Source organism: Salmo salar, chromosome 22 (assembly GCF_965601325.2).
Source record: "Salmo salar chromosome 22, fSalSal1, whole genome shotgun sequence".
Taxonomy (NCBI): domain Eukaryota; kingdom Metazoa; phylum Chordata; class Actinopteri; order Salmoniformes; family Salmonidae; genus Salmo; species Salmo salar.
Genome location: NC_138312.1, coordinates 4,445,820 through 4,471,032, shown reverse-complemented (window position 1 = coordinate 4,471,032; position 25,213 = coordinate 4,445,820). Strand labels below are relative to the sequence as shown.

Sequence of the window (25,213 nt, the reverse complement as noted above, 5' to 3'; positions counted from 1 at the left end):
CCCATTCCTCCTGACAGAGCTGGTGTAACTGAGTCAGGTTTGCAGTCCTCCTTGCTCACACATGCTTTTTCAGTTCTGCCCACAAATTTTCTATAGGATTGAGTTCAGGGCTTTGTGATGGCCACATAATACTTTGTTGTCCTTAAGCCATTTTGCCACAACTTTGGAAGAATGCTTGGGGTCAATGTCCATTTGGAAGACCCATTTGCGACCAAGCTTTAACTTCCTGACTGATGTCTTGAGATGTTGCTTCAATATATCTACTTTGGCAAAGGGGGTCGAGTGATAAATGGCAGATATGTGAGGGCAGAACTAATAAACGGGCTCTGCCCGATCACTAAAATGGCCGACTGCCAAACTACAATTCCCAGAAGCAAGGGGAACCCTCAGAAGGTGGAGCCGACCCACAGATAAAAGGTCAAGAAAAACCAGGAAGAGAGAGAGAGGGCGGGAAGGATCTATGAACCATAGAGAAAGAGACAATCTACATTGGCTGGATTTACCGTGTACGAGCTGGACTGTTTTGGACTTACCTGTTGGCGTTTAGACCTGGACCTACCGAGAACCAGATTTGTGTACCGAACCCTGCTATCCTTGACCTTACCTGCGGCCTGGTTGGACCAGGACAGCGAAACAAACACACAGGTACTGTCATGTTCGAAATAACTTTCATTCTGGGCTGACTTTGGTGACAGTTTCCCACTTAATTTGTGACAAACGCTCCTAACTTTGAAGAGGTTTGCCACACTACATAATTTTCCTCCCTCATGATGACATCTATTTTGTGAAGTGCACAAGACCCTCCTGCAGCAAAGCACCCCCACAACATGATGCTGCCATCACCGTCCTTCACGGTTGGGATGGTGTTCTTCGGCTTGCAAGCCTCCCCCTTTTTCCTTCAAACATAACGATGGTCATTAAGGCCAAACAGTTCTATTTTTGTTTCATCAGACCAGAGGACATTTCTCCAAAATGTATGATCTTTGTATCCATGTGCAGTTGCAAACCGTAGTCTGGCTTTTCAATGGCAGTTTTGGAGCAGTGGCTTCTTCCTTGCTGAGCAGCCTTTCAGGTTATGTTGATATAGGACTCGTTTTACTGTGGATATAGATACTTTTGTACCTGTTTCCTCCAGCATCTTCACAATGTCCTTTGCTGTTGTTCTGGGATTGATTTGCACTTTTTGCACCAAAGTACGTTCATCTCTAGGAGACAGAACGTGTCTCCTTCCTGTGCGGTATGATGGCTACGTGGTCCCATGGTGTTTATACTTGCGTACTATTGTTTGAACAGATGAACATGGTACTTGTGTCATGCACAACGTAGATGTCCTAACTGACTTGCCAAAACTATAGTTTGTTAACAAGAAATTTGTGGAGTGGTTGTAAAACGAGTTCTAATGACTCCAGCCTAAGTGTATGTAAACTAACGATTTCAACTGTAAGTTGTACACTTCATCAGGGAAAACATGCCTATCAAAGCTTTCAAGCACTAGAATGTATGAACAAGAATAAGCTTTACAAAATATAAAATGGTAAATTGTCCAGATCAACCAATTAACTCTTCAGGGACTACAATCCCTTTATTAGACTGGCTGAAACTCCACCCTCAATGCCAAACACATGTTTGGACGTGGCTATGCAAGTAAAGCTTTGATTATTTTTGCGTATGGAAAGCCAACGTATGGGAAGTCAAAAAAAACATGTTGCGGGGAAAAAAAGGATTTTACTTCATCTACTAACATAAAAGAAAAACATACTGCCATAACTTGCAGGAATGAAAAACCGACCACAGACTGTAAAATGTCTAAATTTTAAAGAGAGAAAATTGAAGGGGAAAAAAAATCTATTATACAGTGTCCCACCAATCTGGGCTTTTCGTGTCTTGCTGTGAGAGATCATCGGCGAGCAGGAGGGATCAGGAGCTGGGTTGCCGTCACAGAGTCAGGGAAAAGGTTGTGATATGTTGGGAGAGGGACGTATGCCGCTGTGATCATTTTACCTGTGAAGAAAATGTTAAGGAAATGATGACAGTTTAGACAAAACATATATTTTTAAATGACTGCGTCAATGACAATTCATAATTGAGTACCACATTCTATAGTCAGTCCCACTTACCTGCAAAATATCGACCATGTAATGCGTTTACTGCAGCCATGGCAGCAGGAATGGATGGACATTTCACATACACGTTGCCCTAAAAAAAGAAAAAGTTGAATGAGTTGCTATTTAAGACGGCAACCATTTGGAAACCATTCAAATACACTTAAGTCTTACTTCAGTGGAATTCTTGTCAACGTATATGTGCACAACTCCACCATGTTTGTTGCATTCCTCAATGACATCATGCTGAATGTCAACATCCCAGTCTGGGTTATCTTCACTGTAAAATCAGATGGGAAATGATCACCCACAAACGACTAGTGATTGGGAACCAGTCTATGGGAACAAATAACATCTTAAGGTCTAAGAAGTCTTAAGTTTGTGTACTTTCATCAGCTGGCCCCCTTGGGATACAAATATGCTAGATTGAACAACTTGATTAAATGTTAAACACTTACGACTGAGGGTTGAACATGTTAGACAGCTGGAAACAGTGTGTAGCAAGTGGCTGTGAGGGTAGGTTCATAGCTGTATTCATGTTCATGTTCATAGCAGGATTCATGGCAGCTGAAAGTGTCAAAATGCATCATATCACATTAAACTAACTGAACTATGTGCTCGAAATGTTACATTTATTAATGTTTCTTATTATTTATTTATGTTCAATCCAGCCTAATTCTGACACGAGTCTCACAACAGACCAGCTCCTCGCACCGAATCAACCAATCAGTGTCTTACAAGTAAACCAACAGATTTGATCAATGCTGGATGATATATGCCTTTTCCAAATAGCTCAGCAAAAAGCAATCATGGCAGTCAGATAGGCTTGTCCAATTGATCATCCTTTTATTACCTGATACAGCGGCCATGGCACCAATAGCAATGGCCCCACTCATCTGCAGGGCTTGCTGTGCTGCTGGGGGAATCTGCAGTCCCGTGCCTGAAAGACAGAAGACACTGGGCTCGACATTCGTCCTTGTTCACACTTTATGATACGGTTCTTAAAGCTGAATTATGTAGCTTTTAGTATTTTTTTAAATGCTCAAAAGCTATAATAAGTCGCCAATGTGTTTCATCTGTGATAATTTTGTGCCACTAGCCTGCCCGGAAACCGCTCCATTCATTTCATTTTCCCTGTCGGGTCGGTTTTCCCACCGATTTAGTGCTGTGCATACTGAATAACGTAATGAATGATGAGTTCCACTATGAGCTCAGCTGACGCAATTTAATATATTTGGGGATAGAGTCTTCGCTTTCGCTAGTATATAGCTTACAGTTATGGCAGCTGTGCAATCAAACCCAAAGAAATTGGGAACTTTGGAGAGCCAACAGGCAAAAACGTAAAACATTATTATTTTTTAACCTTCATTGAATTAGGCAAGTCAGTTAACCTGTTATGGCTAGGGGGCAGTATTTTCACGGCTGGATAAAAAAAACGTACCCGATTTAATCTGATTATTACTCCTGCCCAGAAACTAGAATATGCATATAATTATTAGCTTTGGATAGAAAACACTCCAAAGTTTCTAAAACTGTTTGAATGGTGTCTGTGAGTATAGCAGAACTCATTTAGCAGGCCAAAACCTGAGAAGATTCTGTACAGGAAGTGCCCTGTCTGACAATTTCTTGGCCTTCTTGATTATCTCTATCCATTACAAAGGATCTCTGCTGTTACGTGACACTTCCTACGGCTCACATGGGCTCTCAGAAGGCGGCAAAAAGTTGAATCGTGGCTTTGCAGGCTCTGGCTGAAACAAAGTAGCGCGTTTGGGTAGTGGCTGGTTACAGTACTGTGAGACTCAGGCTCGTGCCCGCGTCGACCGAATGCTTTGTTTTCTTTCCTCTCTTTACCGAAACGCAGATTCCCGGTCGGAATATTATCGCTTTTTTACGAGAAAAATTGCATAAAAATTGATTTTAAACAGCGGTTGACATGCTTCGAAGTACAGTAATGGAATATTTAGAAATCTTTTGTCATGAATTGAGCCATGCTCGTAACCCTGATTTACCATTTCGGATAGTGTCTAGAACGCACGAACAAAACGCCGCTATTTGGATATAACGATGGATTATTTTGGACCAAACCAACATTTGTTATTGAAGTAGCAGTCCTGGGAGTGCATTCTGACGAAGACAACAAAGGTAATCAAACTTTTGTAATAGTAAATCTGACTTTGGTCAGGGCTAAACTTGGTCGGTGTCTAAATGGCTAGCCGTGATGGCTGGGCTATCTACTGACAATATTGCAAAATGTGCTTTCACCGAAAAGCTATTTTAAAATCGGACATATCGAGTGCATAGAGGAGTTCTGTATCTATAATTCTTAAAATAATTTATGCTTTTTGTGAACGTTTATCCTGAGTAATTTAGTAAATTCACCGGCAGTGTTCGGAGGGAATGCTAGTCACATGCTAGTCACATGTTAATGTAAAAAGCTGGTTTTTGATATAAATATGAACTTGATTGAACAAAACATGCATGTATTGTATAACATAATGTCCTAGGGTTGTCATCTGATGAAGATCATCAAAGGTTAGTGCTGCATTTAGCTGTGGTTTGGGTTTATGTGACATTATATGCTAGCTTGAAAAATGGGTGTCTGATTATTTCTGGCTGGGTACTCTGCTGACATAATCTAATGTTTTGCTTTCGTTGTAAAGCCTTTTTGAAATCGGACAGTGTGGTTAGATTAACGAGAGTCTTGTCTTTAAAATGGTGTAAAATAGTCATATGTTTGAGAAATTGAAGTTATAGCATTTTTGAGGTATTTGTATTTCGCGCCACGAGATTCCACTGGCTGTTGACTAGGTGGGACCTCGCCCAGACAGGTTAAAATACAAGCTTTATTTCCAAAAGGTATCAAAATTGTCAATAAATGTTACACCCACAGAGCTGCAATAGTCTCGTAGCCAGTTATGGAGGGCTAAAAGTCTGCTGAACCGTTCAATGCCACGATTTAGGGAGGATAGAGGGCCAGATATTTTGGGATGTTTGTTGGGGTCAAGTAGTGACCCAATCAGTTTTTTAAAATCCATCTTCAGCTTTTCTGAGCTGCCCTTCATAATGTCATTCAACCCCCCTTTATGAGTGACACAATGCTTAACTATTAACTATTGCATACAAGTAAAAGAGGCGTGGGGAATAACACCCGAGGGGGGACATGACGTAGTGCCAGGACAGTGGGTGATGGTAAAAAATAAGATGTAACAGACACATTAGGGCCAAACAAAAGACTCCAATATGCAAGTATCCATTTCAATAGAACGTCACTGCAACAACTGTTTTAGAGCACTCTCGTCTGAGTGTACCAGACCGCAGAATAACTGATGAATTTACAACACCGGTTGAATATGGCCTGTGTCAGTAAACAAATGCAAAAAATGTTACCTACTTGGTTAACCTCTTTCTTGGTTAACCTCTTTCTTGGTTAACCGCTTAATTCGCGTGGCGCGAATTACAAATTCCTCAAAAATACAAAAACTTCCATTTTTCAAACATGACTATTTCAGAGCATTTTAAAGACAAGACTCTCCTTTATCTAACCACACTGTCCGATTTCAAAAAGGCTTTACAGCGAAAGCAAAACATTAGATTGTCAGCAGAGTACCAAGCCAGAAATAATCAGACACCCATTTTTCAAGCTAGCATATAATGTCACAAAAACCCAGAAGACAGCTAAATGCAGCACTAACCTTTGATGATCTTCATCAGATGACACACCTAGGACATTATGTTATACAATACATGCATGTTTTGTTCAATCAAGTTCATATTTATATCAAAAAACAGCTTTTTACATTAGCATGTGACGTTCAGAACTAGCATACCCCCCGCAAACTTCCGGGGAATTTACTAACAATTTACTAAATTACTCACGATAAACGTTCACAAAAAGCATAACAATTATTTTAAGAATTATAGATACAGAACTCCTCTATGCACTCGATATGTCCGATTTTAAAATAGCTTTTTGGTGAAAGCACATTTTGCAATATTCTAAGTACATAGCCCAGCCATCACGGGCTAGCTATTTAGACACCCGGCAAGTTTAGCCTTCACCAAAATCAGATTTACTATTATAAAAGTTTGATTACCTTTTGTTGTCTTCGTCAGAATGCACTCCCAGGACTGCTACTTCAATAACAAATGTTGGTTTGGTCCCAAATAATCCATCGTTATATCCGAATAGCGGCGTTTTGTTTGTGCGTTCCAGAAACTATCCAAAATGGTAAATCAGGGTCGCGCGCATAGAGCAATTCGTGACAAAAAAAAATCTAAATATTCCATTACCGTACTTCGAAGCATGTCAACCGCTATTTAAAATCTATTTTATGCAATTTATCTCGTAAAAAAGCAATAATATTCCGACCGGGAATCTCCTTTTCGGCAAACAGAGGAAAAATCACAAAGACGGGGGCGGCCAGGGCACGCGCCTAAGCCCACAGTCCCTTGATCAGCCACTTGAGAAAGGCGATAATGTGTTTCAGCCTGGGGCTGGGATGACGACATTCTGTTTTTTCCCGGGCTCTGAGAGCCTATGGAAGACGTAGGAAGTGTCACGTTAGAGCAGAGATCCTTTGTAAAAGATAGAGATGGCAAAGAAGTTCAAGAAATGGTCAGACAGGCCACTTCCTGTAAAGGAATCTCTCAGGTTTTGACCTGCCATTTGAGTTCTGTTATACTCACAGACACCATTCAAACAGTTTTAGAAACTTTGGGGTGTTTTCTATCCAAAGCCAATAATTATATGCATATTCTAGTTACTGGGCAGGAGTAGTAACCAGATTAAAATCGGGTACGTTTTTTATCCAGCCGTGAAAATACTGCCCCCTAGCCATAACAGGTTAACTTTAGCTATGACAATTGGTTTGTCTTGCTAGTACTCTATGGATTAGGATTATGGTTCATTGTTTAGCTAGCATGTCTAAACAAAAGACTCCACTTCGCCAGATGATGACCCACCAAGTTAGCCAGGTGTGTTTGACGGTTTTTACGGCTATCTATTGTATAATAATGCCAAAATATTTGTATCTGGAATTTGTCTTTCAGCATTAGTAGAACACAGCTGACTCTCCTCCACCAGTCATACAAGGAGAATGGTCTAATGCCTCCCATCAAAAAGAGAGCTGATCCAAGCAAGCACAGGTTACACCTGAAGCATGAGGACTTGCAGCTAGTGGTGAACTTCAACAATTATGCAGAGGAAAATGCAATATTATTACCATGATGCCACCCAGGACACAAACACTTTGGTAGAAAGCTGCTGCCTTCCAATGTGACAAAAGCAGCAGTGTGGCGTCTCCACAAGGAATTTGATGACAACACTTGTAAAGCATAAACAACACGTTTTCATTATTTAATTGACCTCCAACATGATTGGCAATACTTCTATTGATCTCACATTATTTCTGTATTTTCCAGAGGTATGTGTAGTCGGGCTGTGTGTTATCATTAACTTCCAGTTTGCAAGATTATGTTTCTGTATGCAGTGCTGCTGCTCTTAAAAAAGTATTATATTTTACATTACATACGCTTTTCATTTACTTAATGTTATTTTGTTGTTTGCAGGTGCACTATCCTTCTGTCGTTATGTAGCCGGGTCCCATCTACTTTTAAACTCCTCGCAACTGCAGTGGCCAAAACAAGAACAAGTTTGTGCTCTGGTATTGTGCCTGGCGGACCACACACAAGCTCCATCAGTCTGGACCTTCACTTCCTGATCACAGGCCACATCAAGTTTGCCCCGACTGGTGCTTTGGCCTCATCAAGCAGCACTTCAGAAAGACCAGTGAACACTGTCTGAGATTGCTGGTGTTGTGAAGGACATAACTGTGACAGGGGTCAACAGCTGGTTGGACTGGAGGATGGTACAGTGCTGGTGGAAAGCTACGGCTGGCAACAACACCTGACTCCGTACTTCAGGCCGCTGCCACAGTTCAAGCAGTACCTGCACATCAGGTGAATATCATTTTCATTGCATTAAGTTATTCTTCTTATCTAAACTTGGGAGGTGAATTGAGGTTGTAACGTCTTACATTTTTTGTTATTTCCTGTTTTACAGCGTCGACGCTCTGGAGCCTGGTGTTGTTGTCACCAAGGAGTATTCCGACTCAGTCGGACCAGGTTTCAGCTGCTGCGCAACGCTGACATCCTTCCTTCCATAGATGGTCTGCCTGTACAAGCACCACCTGGACTGGGCACAGCTAGACAAACTTATGTTTTTGAGAAGATCAGGGAGTTTTGCAATGAAGAGGATATGGACATCAAATGCCCTGCACCAAAGTCATGGGCAGGACAGAAACAGGATCTCCAAATATAGATTCCCTTGTTCATGTGTGGTTCGGAGGGACCCGTCATCAGCACTATCTGCAGTGCCTCTATTCAAATGACTCTCTCCTAACACACACGCCATTAGGCCATCACATTTGCCATCACTTTTTTTTGCTAAAAGTATTATTATATTATTGATCGATTGACTTTCACCCAGTAGTGCTATCTGCTGAGTTAGCTCCAGGTAAATGTTGCAATTCCTCAGCCATTCCTGGACCTGAGAACAAAAACAAGCTACATATGGACAGTACTAAAATAAAATGATCTAATGACTCTGTCTCTTTGCAGGAAAATCTGCAGAGCTGGGAAGGTTGTATCCCCCATATATGTAACATTCTATTGGCAGCAAGAATTCTGTATAATCATTTGAAAAGAAAAATTATACGTTTTGTATCCGGCATCGTTTTTGTATCCGTTCTTAAACCGCGTGCCATGGAATCGGTACATCGAAAATCTCTTCCCAACTATTTGCAATCTATATGGCACAGCTGTCAATTTTTTGGTCCTTATTAAATGAAACCGGTATACTTTTTATTTTCTTTAACTGCACTGGTATAGTAACTTTACTGAACTGATATAATAATAAAATAATACATGTAATTTGTATAGCGCTTTTCATTAAAGTTAGATTTATTTTATAATTATTTACAATAAAAACAAAATTTAGAATGAAGGCTGGTAAAATAGCAATAGCGTACTAGGTGCTAAATACTACGTTTTAGATTAGGACTAGGAAAAAGAGTGTAGAAGTGGGTTTTAAGGCCCGTTTTAAAAGTTCAGAGTGGCTTTCAGATGCTCAGGGACAGCATTGCATAGGCCAGGGGCATGGAAGCAGAAGGCTCAGTCCTCCATAGTTCGGAAATGTGTCTTGGGGACTTGAAGCAGTAGGGAGTGGCTGGAGCAGAGTGCGAGGTGGCTCGCTGATTGAGATGAGGTGGCCTATTCAGTCAAGGCATCAAACACAAACATGAGAGCATTTTAAAGTTGATCCTGTAGTTGACTGGTAGCCAGTGGAGTTGGGCCAGGATCGGGGGGATGAGGTCTGACTTCTTGGTCAGGACCCTGGTAGCACTGTTCTGGATTAATTGGAGCCTCTGTTGTGATTTGGCTGGGAGGCCCCCAAACAGCGCATTGCCGTAGACGATGCAAGAGAAGATGAAGGCGTGGATGGGTTACTCTGCATCTGGCTGGGAGAGTGATGGTATGACCTGGTCAATGTTTTTAAAGGTGCAATAATTATGGTTTACACCTGCTTGGGTGTCCCAAATAAACAGCCTCAGTCTTTCTACTATTCAGCTCGAGGAAGTTGTCTTTCATCCATGCCCTGATGTCTTCTAGGCAGCTGCTGAGTTTTGCAAGGGCAGAGATGGTGTCCGTTTTGGTATTAATTTAGACCGGGGTATTGTCAGCGTAGCAGTGGAAGTTGATGTTTTAATTTGAGGATTTGGCCGTGAGGGAGCGTGTAAATTAAAAACAGGATAAGCCCCAGCACAGATCCCTGTGGGACACCGCATGTGACTGCAGACTCCTCCAATCTGGACTCTCCATTAGTGATGTATTGCTTCATATTGCGGAGAGGTAGGAAGAAAACCAGTTTAGCGCAGTTCCAGAGACTGTAGTGTGCTCTCTGAGACACCACAAGAGAATGATAGGGTCTACGGTGTCAAAAGAAGCATTCAGATCTAAGAGGAGGAGGATGCTATGAGATCCAGAATCAGCAGCCATCAGTAGTTAGTTTGGTTAAAGTTACAGAGCTGTTTCGGTACGGTGCAAGGGCCAGAAGCCAGACAGGAAAACTATGACAACTGATTAGATGACAGATGCGATTGGGATATCACCCAGACCATGAATAAATAAATAAAAATCACGTACTATTTGGGTTCCAAATGAAGAATAAAGTACAGTGCAGTTGTGTTTAACATACTTGGTAATAAATAAATTGACAGCAGTTGTGTGTTTATAAGGTGCAGGAGTATTTGGATGAAAGTATTTAGCAGTCTGTGAATTTGGAGCTGTCTCTAATGGTACTGCTGGACTGCAAATGGTAGAACAGCTGTCCATGTTGTTATAGGCTTTCTTGTGACGGCGCCTCCTCCTTCCATCCTGCTAGTCAGGATCAAGGGAAAGATGAACGGAGCAAAGTACAGACAGATCCTTGATGAAAACATGCTACAGAGCACTCAGGACCTCAGACTGGGGCAAAGGTTCACCTTCCAATAGCGCAACAGCCAAGACAACGCAGGAGTGTCTTTGGGACAAGTCTCTGAATGTCCTTGAGTGTCCCAGCCAGAGCCCAGACTTGAACCTGAACCAACATCTCTAGAGAGACCTGAAAATAGCTATTGGGTTATTGTGTGTTTAATCAAGTTTATAATAAGGCTGTAACGTAACAAAATGTGGAAAAAGTCAAGGGGTCTGAATACTTTCCAAATGCACTGTACATAGGACATGTTATCATTGATCACTTTAATAATGTTTACATACTGTTTTACTAATTTCATATGTATATCTCTGAAATTGCTCGTCCTAATATTTATATTTTTCTTAATTCCATTCTTTTACTTTTAGATGTGTGTATTGTTGTGAATTGTTAGACATTACTGCATTTCCCTACACCAGCAATAACATCTGCTAAATATGTGTATGTGTCCAATAAAATTTGATTTGATGAACTGTCGATTTCCGCTAGATTTTGCCACGCTGCCGCTTCAAGTTTCAGCACCACAATGTAAGTTACTCGAATCTGGCTTATTGTGAGGTCAATAACTCTGATAAATACATCATGAGCAAGAAACATTGTTTTTTATCAAATCAATTATAGAAGTAGCAAGCTATCAAAGTTTACCTCCGGTCCTACTTACCATCTAAAGCGCTCTCCTTCTCAAACTGAACAGAATATATAGGCTAGTCCGCGCGCACGATATTATATTTATGATTTTTATTTTGGGAAAAAGCCTTTGTCTCTCTTCCTGAAGACCACTGAAGGCCTACACTGCACAGCCACTGGTTAGGCAGCACAAAAAAAAGCAGTCCGGGCTCAGGGTTGGAATATCCATTGTAGTGTGTAATGAAGCCTCGTTATATTTACGCCATACCAGCAGTGCAAATGACTCAATTAAGTTCATTTTCATCAAAATATTACTTTGCTCTCTGCTTCTCCGAGCACGCACTTCGTATAGCCTATGGATCATTTGATTGACACCACACTAAATACCCTAAAGGCGCACTTGATATTGCGTGCCCAGCTCAGAATCAGAGATGAGGGGCGGCGTCAGGCCTAATAAGCAACTAATTCTAAAACACTGAGAAATTATTGTGCTGACATTGCTTTCATCAATTACAAATGACATGACCCTCCCCCTTTCCTTGCAGATCCCCATTCTGTACATTTTGAACCATCCCTTACATGATTCCTCAAAATTATTTGTGAATACAGGCCCTGGGCTCTCTCTGGCTTTACCTTCAGCCAGTCTGGCCATGAGCTGCAGGCGCCCAGTGGTGCCCAGGTCGATGCCTGTCCTCTCCAGCTCGTCGCTGTCCAGGAAGGAGCTGGCAGTGGAGGCGTCTGTGCGCTCAGTCACATGGCCCACCTTCATCGGCCGGCCAGCCAGCTCAAAGCCGTTCAACTGATCCAAAGCCTTCTTGGCACACTCTGTGTCCGAGAACTGGAGAGAAAACACATGCCAATGAATTGACTATGTTTACATGCACACTAATCAGGATTCATAAAGACATTGGAGAATCAAATTCAAGGAGTTTCTCAAGCACTTAAAAGTCATTTTCAATGACCTCAATTTTATATTTAATTGTAGTAATATAGAAAAAGCACTCCGCCAAAAAATGCATGCAAAAAAGTATGCTTTAACAATAAGAACAATGAATGATCTTCCCAATGGCATAAAGCATTAACTTTCACATTATTATTACATTCTAAAATATGTCAGAATAATGTGGGCTCTAAAAATGGACTACATGCATTATTGGCGATTTTTTTTTTTATACTGGAAGATGCTCCTGACACAAACACACTGTCCATGTAGCGGTAGCTAATCATGATATAATGGAACGCATTCCATGGAAAGCCAAGTTGAACTCAACATTCAATGTTTTCTTGCTTATAATGTCGGCAAATGGTTTTACCGCAATGAGAGCAACAGACTAGCAATATGTTCGGAACATTGAATTGCAATAAAACTGCAGTATTGAATTGCAATACATATCATATTGTTAAACACTGCACGACAAAAGTATGTGGACACTTGCTTGTCGAACATCTCATTCCAAAATCATGGGCATTAATATGGTGTTGGTCCCACCTTTGCTGCTATAATGGCCTCCACTCTTCTGGGAAGGCTTTCCACTAGATGTTGGAACAATTCTGCGGGGATTTGCTTCCATTCAGCCACAAAAGCATTAGCGAGGTCGGCACTGATGTTGGGTGATTAGGCCTGGCTCGCAGCCGGCATTCCAATTCATTCCAAAGGTGTTCGATGGGGTTGAGGTCAGGGCTCTGTGCAGGCCAGTTCTGTATGGACCTCGCTTTGTACACAGGGGCATTGGTATGCTTAAACAGGAATGGGCCTTCCCCGAACTGTTGCCACAAAGTTGGAAGCACAGAATAGTCTAGCATGTCGTTGTATGCTGTAGCTTAAATATTTCCCTTCACTGGGGGCCTAACCCGAACCATGAAAAACAGCCCCCAGACCAGTATTCCTCCTCCACCAAACTTTACAGTTGGCACTATGCAGTCGGGCATTTAGCGTTCTCCTGGCATCCGCCAAACCCAGATTCTTCTGTCGGACTGCCAGATGGTGAAGCGTGATTCATTACTCCAGAGAACGTGTTTCCACTCCAGTCAACACTTGGCATTGCGCATGGTGATCTTAGGCTTGTGTACGGCTGCTCGGCCATAGAAACCCATTTCATTAAGCTCTTGACGAACAGTTATTGTGCTGACATTGCTTCCAGAGGCAGTCTGGAACTCGTTAGTGAGTGTTGCAACTGAGGTCATACGATTTTTATGCGCTACACGCTTCAGCACCCCCGTTCTGTGAGCTTGTGTAGCCTACCACTTCGCGGCGGAGCTGTTGTTGCTCCTAGAGGTTTCCACTTCAGAATAACAGCACTTACAGTTGACCGGGGAAGCTCTAGCAGGGCAGAAATTTGACGAACTGACCTGTTGGAAAGCTGGCATCCTATGACGGTGCCACATTCGAAGTCAATGAACTCTTCAGTAAGGCCATTCTACTGCCAATGTTTGTCTATGGAGATTGCATGTGTGCAACTGTCAACAACGGGTGCGGCTGAAATAGCCAAATCCACTAATTTGAAGGGGTGTCCACATACTTTTGTATAAATAGTGTACATATAGAATCGCAATATATATCGTATCAGCACCTAATCATCGTGAAAACATCGTATAATGAGATCCCTGGGAATTCCCAGCCATAAATAATATGGTCGTTGTGGTATAACGTTTATTTCCCATCAGATTACAATATATGTCCATGGAAACCGGATTGTAAGGGAAATTGTTCTATTTGCAAAGCATGTAAACGTTTTAATCGAACCATTTTATTATTCTGAGTATTCTCAATAATCGTAGTATTGTGTGCATCCATTGACTGGATTGAATGTGCTACTTACAGTGATGAAGCCATATCCTTTGGATCTCCCCGTCTCACTATCCATCATGAGCTGAATACTCTCAATCTGGTGGAAGGAAATGGATAACAGATTAAAGTCTTCATAGCACTGATATATTGTAGACCTACAATCTGTCTCCCCCCTAGTTTTGTAGGACTAGGCTATTGGTTGCATTCAAGACAGGGTCGTTTTTATTTATCTCAGTTTGTCGGGTAGCCTGTCTTTTCGGTCATGTTGTGGTATTAAAAAGATGCTAATGTCTCCAGTCATGTGAAATGACATAGAATTGGATGAAATGGGTTTCTATATTTTTACAACGCCTCTCACCTTTCCAAAAGGCTCAAATATTCCTCGTAGCATCTCCTCTGTGATGTTAAAGTGTAAGGATCCGACGTAGAGTCTCATCGGGCCAGCGTTGCCCTTCTGCAGGTTGTTGGCCATGGCAGCAGCCCTGTTTTTCTCAGCCTAGAGAAAGCACATACAAAGTGAACGTAGGGAAACGGTGCAGATTGCCTCAGGCTGTTAACATAAAGGCTGTCAAATGATTTAAAAGAATGAGTAGAGTTAACCGCCGAGATGAATCGTAACTTTAAGAAATTGTTTAAATTCGAAGCTAATTAGGTATAATATATTTTGATAATAGGGGAGGAAAACACGTTTTTATTTGCTTTGTAATTTTCACATTTGCATAAGTATTGAGACCCTTTACTCAGTACATTGTTGAAGCACCTTTGGCAGCGAGTAAAGCCTTGAGTCTTCTTGGGTATGACGCTACAAGCTTTGCACACCTGTATTTGGGGAGTTTCTCCCATTCTTCTCTGCAGATCCTCTCACGCTCTGTCAGGTTGGATGGGGAGCGTTGCTGCACAGCTTTTTTCAGGTCTCTCCAAAGATGTTCGATTGGGTTCAAGTCCGGGCTCTGGCTGGGCCACTCAAGGACATTCAGAGACTTGTCGCGAAGCCACTCCTGCGTTGTCTTGGCTGTGTGCTTAAGGTCATTGTCCTGTTGGAAGGTGAAGCTTCGCCCCAGTCTGAGGTCCTGGGCAGGTTTTCATCAAGGATCTCTCTGTACTTTGCTCCGTTCATCTTTCCCTTGATCCGTAGGGATGGTGTCAGGTTTCCAAGTGACGTGGCGCTTGGCATTCAGGTCAAAGAGTTCAATCTTGGTTTCATCAGACCAGAGAATCTTGTTTCCCATGGTCTGAGAGTCTTTAGGTGCCTTTTGGAAAATTCAAAGCGGGCTGTCATGTGCCTTTTACTGAGGGGTGGCTTCCGTCTGGCCACTCTACCATAAAGGCCTGATTGGTGGAGTGCTGCAGAGATGGTTGTCCTTCTGGAAGATTCTCCCATTAGCACAGAGGAACTCTGGAGCTCTGCCAGAGTGACCATTGAGATCTTGGTCACCTCCCTGACCAAGGCCCTTCTCCTCCGATTGCTCAGTTTGGTCGGGCATCCAGCTCAAGAAAGAGAGTCTTGGTGGTTCCATCATTCTTCCATTTAACCTCTACAAGATCGATGTCGGGACGGTCGAGCTAACGTAGGCTAATGTGATTAGCATGAGGTTGTAAGAAAAAAAAATAAAAATCAGGACATAGACAATCTGATATGGGCAGAAAGCTTAAATTCTTGTTCATCTAACTTCACTGTCCAATTTACAGTAGCTATTACAGTGAAAGAATACGATGCTATTGTTTGAGAGTGCACAATTATGAACTTGAAAATGTATGAATAAACCAATTAGGCACATTTGGGCAGTCTTGATACAACATTTTGAATAGACATGCAATAGTTCATTGGATCAGTCTAAAACGTTGCGCACACACTGCTGCCATCTAGTGGCCAAAGTCTAAATTGCACCTGGGCTAGAATAATTCATTGCATTTCAAAAAAGGCATGGTTTTTCTTAGTATTATTTTTTACCAGATCTAATGTGTTATATTCTCCTACATTAATTTCACACTTCCACAAACTTCAAAATGTTTCCTTTCAAATGGTATCAAGAACATACATATCCTTGCTTCAGGTCCTGAGCTACAGGCAGTTAGATTTGAGTATGTCATTTTAGGTGAAAAATGGGCGGATCCGAATGATCAATGGAAATAGGATGCACCTAAGCTAAATTTTGAGTCTCATAGCAAAGGGTCTGAATACTTATATAAATAAGGTATTTCTGTTTTTGATTTTTAATACATTTGCTAAAATACAAAATAAACAAATGTTTTCGCTTTGTCATTATGGGGTATTGTTTTTTCAAATGTTATTTAACCAGGTAGGCTAGTTGAGAACAAGTTCTCATTTACAACTGCGACCTGGCCAAGATAAAGCAAAGCAGTGTGACACAGACAACAACAGAGTTACACATGGAATAAACAATAAACAAGCCAATAACACAATAAACAAGTCAATGACACAGTAGAAAAAAAAGAAAGTCTATATACAGTGTGTGCAAAAAGCATGAGGAGATTGGCAATAAATAGGCCATAGTAGCGAAGAATTACAATTTAGCAGATTAACACTGGACTGATAAATGAGCAGATGATGTGCAAGTAGAGATACTGGTGTGCAAAAGAGCAGAAAAGTAAATAAAAACAGTATGGGGATGAGGTAGGTAGATTGGGTGGGCCATTTACAGATGGACTATGTACAGCTGCAGCGATCGGTTAGCTGCTCAGATAGCTGATGGTTAAAGTTGGTGAGGGAAATAAAAGTCTCCAGCTTCAGCTATTTTTGCAATTCGTTCCAGTCACTGGCAGCAGAGAACTGGAAAGAGAGGCGGCCAAATGAGGTGTTGGCTTTGGGGATGATCAGTGAGATATACCTGCTGGAGTGCGTGCTACGGGTGGGTGTTGTTATCGTGACCAGTGAACTGAGATAAGGCGGAGCTTTACCTAGCATAGACTTACAGATAACCTGGTGCCAGTGGGTCTGGCGACGAATATGTAGCGAGGGCCAGCCGACTAGAGCATATAGGTCGCAGTGGTGGGTGGTATAAGGTGATTTGGTAACAAAACGGATGGCACTGTGATAGACTGCATCCAATTTGCTGAGTAGAGTATTGGAAGCTATTTTATGGATGACATCGCCGAAGTCGAGGATCGGCAGGATAGTCAGTTTTACTAGGGTAAGTTTGGCGGCGTGAGTGAAGGAGGCTTTGTTGCGAAATAGAAAGCCGATTCTAGATTTGATTTTGGATTGGAGATGTTTAATATGAGTCTGGAAGGAGAGTTTACAGTCTAGCCAGACACCTAGGTATTTATAGTTGTCCACATATTCTAGTTCAGAACCGTCCAGGGTGGTGATGCTAGTCGTGCGGGCGGGTGTGGGCAGCGAACGGTTGAAAAGCATGCATTTGGTTTTACTAGCGTTTAACCTGTTAGGGCTAGGGGGCAGTATTTACACGGCCGGATAAAAAAACGTACCCGATTTAATCTGGTTATTACTACTGCCCAGAAACTAGAATATGCATATAATTATTGGCTTTGGATAGAAAACACCCTAAAGTTTCTAAAACTGTTTGAATGGTGTCTGTGAGTATAACAGAACTCATATGGCAGGCAAAAACCTGAGAAGATTCTGTACAGGAAGTGCCCTCTCTGACCATTCTTTGGGCTTCTTGACTCTTTTTATTGAAAACTTAGGATCTTTGCTGTAACGTGACACTTCCTACGGCTCCCATAGGCTCTCAGAACCCGGGAAAAAGCTGAATGATGTCGAGGCAGCCCCTGGCTGAAAAACATTAGCGCCTTTGGTAAGTGGTCTATCAGAGGACAATCTGACTGAGGCGCGTGCACGAGGCGACCCCATGTTTTTATTTTCTCTCTCTTTGTACTAAAACACAGATTATCGCTTTTTTACGAGAAAAATGGCATAAAAATTGATTTTAACCTGTTAGGGCTAGGGGGCAGCATTGACACGGCTGGATAAAAAACATACCCGATTTAATCTGGTTACCACTCCTACCCAGTAACTAGAATATGCATATACTTATTACATATGGATAGAAAACACCCTAAATTTTCTAAAACTGTTTGAATGGTGTCTGTGAGTATAACAGAACTCAAATGGCAGGTCAAAACCTGAGAGATTCCTTTACAGGAAGTGGCCTGTCTGACCATTTGTTGAACTTCTTTTCCATCTCTATCATTTACTAAGGATCTCTGCTCTAACGTGACACTTCCCACGTCGTCCATAGGCGCTCAGAGCCCGGGAAAAAACAGAATGTCGTCATTCCAGCCCCAGGCTGAAACACATGATCGCCTTTCTCAAGTGGCCGATCAAGAGACACTGGCTTATGCGCGTGACCCCGACCGCCCCCGCCTTTGGGATTTTTTCCTCTGTTTGCCGAAAAGGAGATTCCCTGTCGGAATATTATCGCTTTTCTACGAGAAAAATGTCGTAAAAATTGATTTTAAACAGCGGTTGACATGCTTCGAAGTACGGTAATGGAATACTTAGAATTTTATTGTCACGAATTGCGCCATGCGCGTGACACTTCTTTACTATTTCGGATAGTGTCTGGAACGCACGAACAAAACGCCGCTATTCGGATATAACGATGGATTATTTTGGACCAAACCAACATTTGTTATTGAAGTAGCAGTCCTGGGTGTGTATTCTGACGAAGACAACAAAAGGTAATGAAACTTTTATAATAGTAAATATGATTATGGTGAGTGCTAAACTTGCCGGGTGTCTAAATAGCGAGCCCGTGATGCCTGGGCTATGTACTTAGAATATTGCAAAATGTGCTTTCACCAAAAAGCTATTTTAAAATAGGACATATCGAGTGCATAGAGGAGGTCTGTATCTATAATTCTTAAAATAATTGTTATGCTTTTTGTGAACGTTTATCGTGAGTAATTTAGTAAAATGTTAGCGAATTCCCCGGAAGTTTGCGGGGGGTATGCTAGTTCTGAACGTCACATGCTAATGTAAAAAGCTGGTTTTTGATATAAATATGAACTTGATTGAACAAAACATGCATGTATTGTATAACATAATGTCCTAGGGTTGTCATCTGATGAAGATCATCAAAGGTGAGTGCTGCATTTAGCTGTCTTCTGGGTTTTGGTGACATTATATGCTGGCTTGAAAAATGGGTGTCTGATTATTTCTGGCTTGGTACTCTGCTGACATAATCTAATGTTTTGCTTTCGTTGTAAAGCCTTTTTGAAATCGGACAGTGTGGTTAGATTAACGAGAGTCTTGTCTTTAAATGGCTGTAAAATAGTAATATGTTTGAGAAATTGAAGTAATAGGATTTTTAAGGTTTTGAAAATCGCGCCACAGGATAGCAGTGGCTGTTACGTAGGTGGGACGAATTCGTCCCGCCTAGCCTAGAGAGGTTAAACAGCGGTTGACATGCTTCGAAGTACGGTAATGGAATATTTAGAATTTTTTTGTCACGAAACGCGTCGGGCGCGTCACCCTTCTTTACACTTCGGATAGTGTCTTGAACGCACGAACAAAACAGAGGATATTTGAACATAACTATGGATTATTTTGAACCAAACCAACATTTGTTATTGAAGTAGAAGTCCTGGGAGTGCATTCTGACGAAGAACAGCAAAGGTAATAACATTTTTCTTATAGTAAATCTGGCTTTGGTGAGGGCTAAACTTGGTGGGTGTCTAAATAGCTAGCCCTGTGATGCCGGGCTATCTACTTAGAATATTGCTGTCACGTCCTGGCCAGTATAAGGTTAATTGGTATTGTAGTTTGGTCAGGACGTGGCAGAGGGTATTCGTTTTATGTGGTTCGGGGTGGTGTGTTTGTTGAAGGGGCATTTGATTTAAGTATTCCGGGGTTTTTGGGCACTGTTTGGTTTTCATGTATTCTATGTTTAGTCTAGTATGTCTGTTTCTATGTTTGGTTAATTGGGGTTGGGACTCTCAGTTGAAGGCAGGTGTTGTCTATTTGCCTTTGATTGAGAGTCCATATATTAGGGTGTGTTTGTTTGTTATTTGTGGGAGATTGTTCTGCGTTTAGCCTTATGCTTTGCCAGACTGTTTTTGTCGATCGTATTCCTGTTTGTTATTTTGGTGTTCATTTGGTACTTATTAAAACGTTGAGATGAGCATTCACATACCTGCTGCGTTTTGGTCCTCTTTAAAACCTCTTGACGTTACCCTAGGATAGGGGGCGTCACAGCGCATTTTGGAAGAAATTTGCGCCCATTTCAACGGCCTACTAATCAAACTCAGAAATTAGGATATGCATATAATTAATACATGTGGATAGAAAACACCCTAAAGTTTCTAAAACTGTTTGAATGGTGTCTGTGAGTATAACAGAACTCATATGGCAGTCAAAACCCTGAGACAAATCCAAACAGGAAGTGGAAATCTGATGTGTGGAATCACTTTCAAGCCTTTGCCATTGAACCACAAAGGGACTTATTAATCATTTAGCACTTCCTAAGGCTTCCACTAGATGTCAACAGTCTTTACAAAGTGGTTTGAGTCTTCTATGGTACAAACTGACCGAAAGAGAGGCTTGGAATGTTGGTCATAGGGGAGGGCCATTACTACTATGACGCGGGCGCCCATGGGAACCCTTTTGTTCCGAAACGTTTAGTAAGACAATGCAATCGTCCGCCTTGAATATTATTGAAGCTCTGGTTGAAAAAGGCCCTAAAGATTTGTGTTACACAACGTTTGACATGTTTGAACGAACGTAAATATATATTTTTTGCACATTCGTGATGACAAGAAGGAACTATTGGGACATAAATTATTAACTTTTTCGAACAAAACTACATTTGTTGTGGAGCTGGGATTCCTGGAAGTGCCTTCTGATGAAGATAATCAAAGGTAAGGGAATATTTACAATAGTATTTTTGATGGTTCCAAGATGGCGCTAACATGTATCGCCTAGCCTATTTTTCTGAGCATACCACGTTGTTTATTGCAAAGTGTGATTTCCCAGTAAAGTTATTTTTAAATCTGGCAATAAGGTTGCATTCACGAGATGTTAATCTATAATTCTTTGAATGACAATATTACATTTTAACAATGTTTTCGAATAGTAATTTTGTAAATTGTAGCGCTGATTCACCGGAAGCATTTGAGGGAAAATATTTTCTGAACGTCACGCACTGATGTAAAATGCTGTTTTTATATATAAATATGAACTTTATCGAACAAAAAATGCATGTATTGTGTAACATAATGTCCTAGGAGTGTCATCTGATGAAGATTGTCAAAGGTTAGTGCTGCATTTAGCTGTGTTTTGGGTATTTGTGATGCATGCTAGTTGCTTTGAAAATGGCAGTGTGATTTTTTTGGGCAGGGTACTCTCCTAACATAATCTAATGTTTTGCTTTTGCTGTAAAGCCTTTTTGAAATCGGACAACGTGGTTCGATTCAGGAGAGGTGTATCTATAAAATGGTGTAAAATAGTCATATGTTTGAGAAATTGAAGTTATAGCATTTATGAGGTATTTGTATTTCGCGCGACGCGATTCCACTGGCTGTTGACAAGCGTCCCACTGGCCCAGAGAGGTTAACTGACTTGCCTAGTTAAATAAAGGTAAAAAAATTCAAATACATATATATTTTTTTAAGTAAGTTGGCCTATGACACAACAGCGGGCACAGGGACTAAGGTAGATCACTGACAACAACGAGACAGAGACCTGGCCTAGTGGTGCCAGGACAACAACCTCTCCCTCAACATGATCAAGACAAAATAAATGATTGTGGACTACAGGAAAAGAAGGACTGAGCACACTCCCATTGTCATCGACGGGACTGTATTGGAGCAGGTGAAGAGCTTCAAGTTCCTTGGTGTCTACATCACCAACAAACTAACATGGTAAGCACACCAAGACAGTCATAAAGAGGGTACGACAAAACCTATTCCCCCTCAGGAGACTGAAAAGATTTGTCATGGATCCTAAAAAGGTTCTACAGCTGCACCATCGATGAGCATCCTAACTGATTGCATCACTGCCTGGTATGGCAACTGCTCGGCCTCCGACCGCAAGGCACTACAGAGGGTAGTGCGAACAGCCCAGTAGATCACTGGGGCCAAGCTGCCTGCCATCCAGGACCTCTATACAAGGCGGTGTCAGAGGAAAGCCCTAAAAATTGTCAAAGACTCCAGCCACCCTAGTCATAGACTGTTCTCTCTACTACCGCATGGCAAGCGGTACCGGAACGTCAAGTCTAGGTCCAAGAGGCTTCTAAACAACTTCTACCCCCAAGCCACAAGACTCCTGAACACCTAATCATATGGATACCCAGAATATTTGCATTGCCCCCCCCCCCTTTTACGCTGCTGCTACTCTCTATTTATTAAAAGATATGAATGGATCTTTACGGGACATTTGAGTGCAGGCTGGGCAATATCAGGATAAGGTGGGGAATTTCCCAAGAGATGAGAGACAAATATTTTCGGTGGCCCACTACATTAGGAGGATGGGGAAATGGGGTGAGAGTGGAGAGACCATGGCTCGTTTATTCCAAGCAAAATGATGCAGCCTTCTGTTTTTGCTGCCCTCGCATGAGGGCAAATCTGAGCTGGTCAGGGATGGAACCAGGGACTGGAAGAATCTGTGCCACCTCCTCAGCTCGCATGAGAAGTCGCATGACCACCTATATAGTTTCCAGAGTGGAAGGAGCTGGAGATCAGGCTGGTGTCCAAGCAAACTATCAATGCGCAAGCTCAACTGACTATTGACGGAGAGACTCTCCATTGGCAGCAGTTGCTGCAGAGGCTCATAGCCCTGATACGCGTAATGGCCACCCAGAACATTGCGCTACATGGGACCACCGACAGGCTGAATGTGGAAATGCTGGGTATCTTTGATTTGATTTAAGGACCATGGAGAAGCTACCGAGAGAAAACATTGCTGACTGCAATGCAGCACAACAGCAGAGGGAAGAGGCCACTATGTGGACCACGAAATGAAGAAATGCTGAAATGTAATGTTGGACAATCCAATTCGATATGGAAATAAACAAAATTCGTTAAGGCTGGGTCATTGACAGAAAACTTATTTTACACTGCTCCAGCAAAACGAGGCCCGCCATGCATTTATGAAAGCACCTGTTTCCAAAATTCAAATGATCTCACTCTTTCTACAGTTCTACAGGATTATTAAATGATAATATGTTCAATAAAAATGTTATTTTTATTCTAATTGAAACAATGCTGGGGCCGTGCCATGTGTGATAACAGGTGTCATTATTAGTAATAAACTGTTACCTACTATAGGCAGTTGGCTGCACAGCGATTGAAACATTGTAACTCTCCGATGCAGGGGTTAAAGTAAAATTCCTCTCTGCCCGGTAAGGGACCTCCTATATGTGCACGCGCGCACCAACATTTTTTTATGGGCCTAATCATAGAATTACATATAGAATTAGAGCCTATTTCTTCCTATTCAAAAACGTGGTAGGCCTACCTGTTTGACAAACACAATTATGCTATCAATAGATGTCGGTATAGCCAAATCCTACAATACTGTCCCACGCACTCCTTAAATAACTCCGTGTCTATGAAGGACTTGTTGAGTTTGGGCTCAAATTGAGTGGGGGTATCCCATACCCTTTGTTAAAGAAAAGGGCAAAAGGGATATCTATTGTTAGCTTTATATTATATTTGGAAATAAATACATAAAAAGTATCCAGATTATATAAAGCATTGTAAAACAATGCTTAACTGTGATGCCTTATTGTAGAAACAAGCTTCAAAATGCCCGTGAAAGATGTGACTCCGATACATATGGGGATATATTGATTCCTCTCTATGACATTCTGAAGCTGATCTGCAGCATTTAATATTTAAGGAGACAAACAAATTTACTTTGCTATTCTGTCCCTATTAATTGAGCTTTTCGCTTTCTGAAAAGAGATGTTTGTTTAAACCCAAGCAGCTTTTAGGGAAGCACTTCTGTTTTTGGGTTATGCAATGGACGAGTAGCCAGCAGTTGAAGCTTACATTTTTCTGTCTCGGTAGAGCGTCTGTCTGGGTGGAAAGGTACATTTTGAAAGTGCCATGCTTAGATTCCTAAGGATGTCGAAGATGTAATTATTTGCAAACAAGACACTGATTTCATACTGTGTAAGAACTGCCCTCCTAAAACTTTAGTCCCCCAACCCATTCACTATGTTGACTGAGCTTTCCTCTCAAAAGCAGCACCCAATTGCCCCTAAACAAAGGATTGTGTTGTTAGTGTGTGCCTCCTTTCCAAAAAGCCCACCTTGGGGGAAGAGACTGTGGCCCAGAGCACGAAGTACCACCCAACACAAGTTGTAGTCTTTCAGAGACTTGCTTTCTCTTTTAAGAGTTTGATTATCCCTTCAAACTTAGCTTGCGCTGTTTTCAGGTCATGGAGTCGCACCTGTGTCGCATTGGCTGTCTTCTCCAGACTTTACACTTCGGTTGAACAGGTATCCAATTTAGCAGTGAACACTACCAGTGATTCATTTACAGGTTTTCATTGTAAATCGAGAGCAGAGGTAATCTCCTCACAAACAATCTCTCGTATAGTAGCGGCCAGCTCTTTCAGTTGACTGGTGTTGATAGCCATCACGTTCCCACAGTTGAATTGTGGATGGACAAATTCTAGCTGCTCGTTTGTAACAGACCTGCTACTTGCTGAAGCGTAATAGACCAATGAATGTCCCACACCTTATTGAAAGTATTTTATGTTTAGTATTAGGAAGTTTTAGGAAATTTGTATGTTCCTTCTTAGTAATTTGCAAAAGAAATCCATGAAAAGGCCACACGTTCCAATGCATGTCAACAGAACCTCACAGAAACCTCAAAATAAACTGTTTTCTAAGACAATAACATCTCAGCCAAGGTGCATTCAACAAGGGAAATAGTTAACATAAGCCATTTGTTTTGTGTTAGCAGCGACCGTTTGTAACATTAGCTAACAGTCTGAGAAGGTAGTGTGCGGCGAACGCAAGTGTCTGTTTCAGGTCTTAACTGCCGCAAAAAAAATATAAATTGGTTACGTAGACTTTCCACTATATTTAGTAGGAATAGTGAAGTCATTTCAGCTTGAACATTGTCGCTAAAAAGTCACAGTAATCCTTACAAAAAGTAAATGTTTGATGCTTCACCGTAACATTTTGCAATGTTCATTCAACTGAAGTTCTTACTCTGGCAACATGTTCACCA

General features: G+C 41.6%; 1 protein-coding gene across 5 annotated transcripts in view; it reads right to left on the bottom strand.

The window, feature by feature from the left end:
- Positions 1–1,556: 1,556 nt before the first annotated feature.
- The window catches only part of LOC106582636 (RNA-binding protein 39), a 51,338-nt gene continuing 27,681 nt past the window's right edge, over positions 1,557–25,213 (bottom strand). For all 5 annotated transcript variants that reach the window (XM_014165880.3, XM_014165881.3, XM_082967338.1 and 2 more), the window contains 8 exons: positions 14,406–14,543; positions 14,079–14,144; positions 11,893–12,097; positions 2,956–3,042; positions 2,561–2,669; positions 2,277–2,382; positions 2,118–2,196; positions 1,557–2,001 (listed from right to left, as the gene is read on the bottom strand). In XM_014165880.3, coding sequence (XP_014021355.1) covers positions 1,898–2,001; positions 2,118–2,196; positions 2,277–2,382; positions 2,561–2,669; positions 2,956–3,042; positions 11,893–12,097; positions 14,079–14,144; positions 14,406–14,543 — 894 coding nt within the window. In that variant the 3' untranslated portion in view covers positions 1,557–1,897. The remainder of the gene's footprint in view (positions 2,002–2,117; positions 2,197–2,276; positions 2,383–2,560; positions 2,670–2,955; positions 3,043–11,892; positions 12,098–14,078; positions 14,145–14,405; positions 14,544–25,213) is intronic.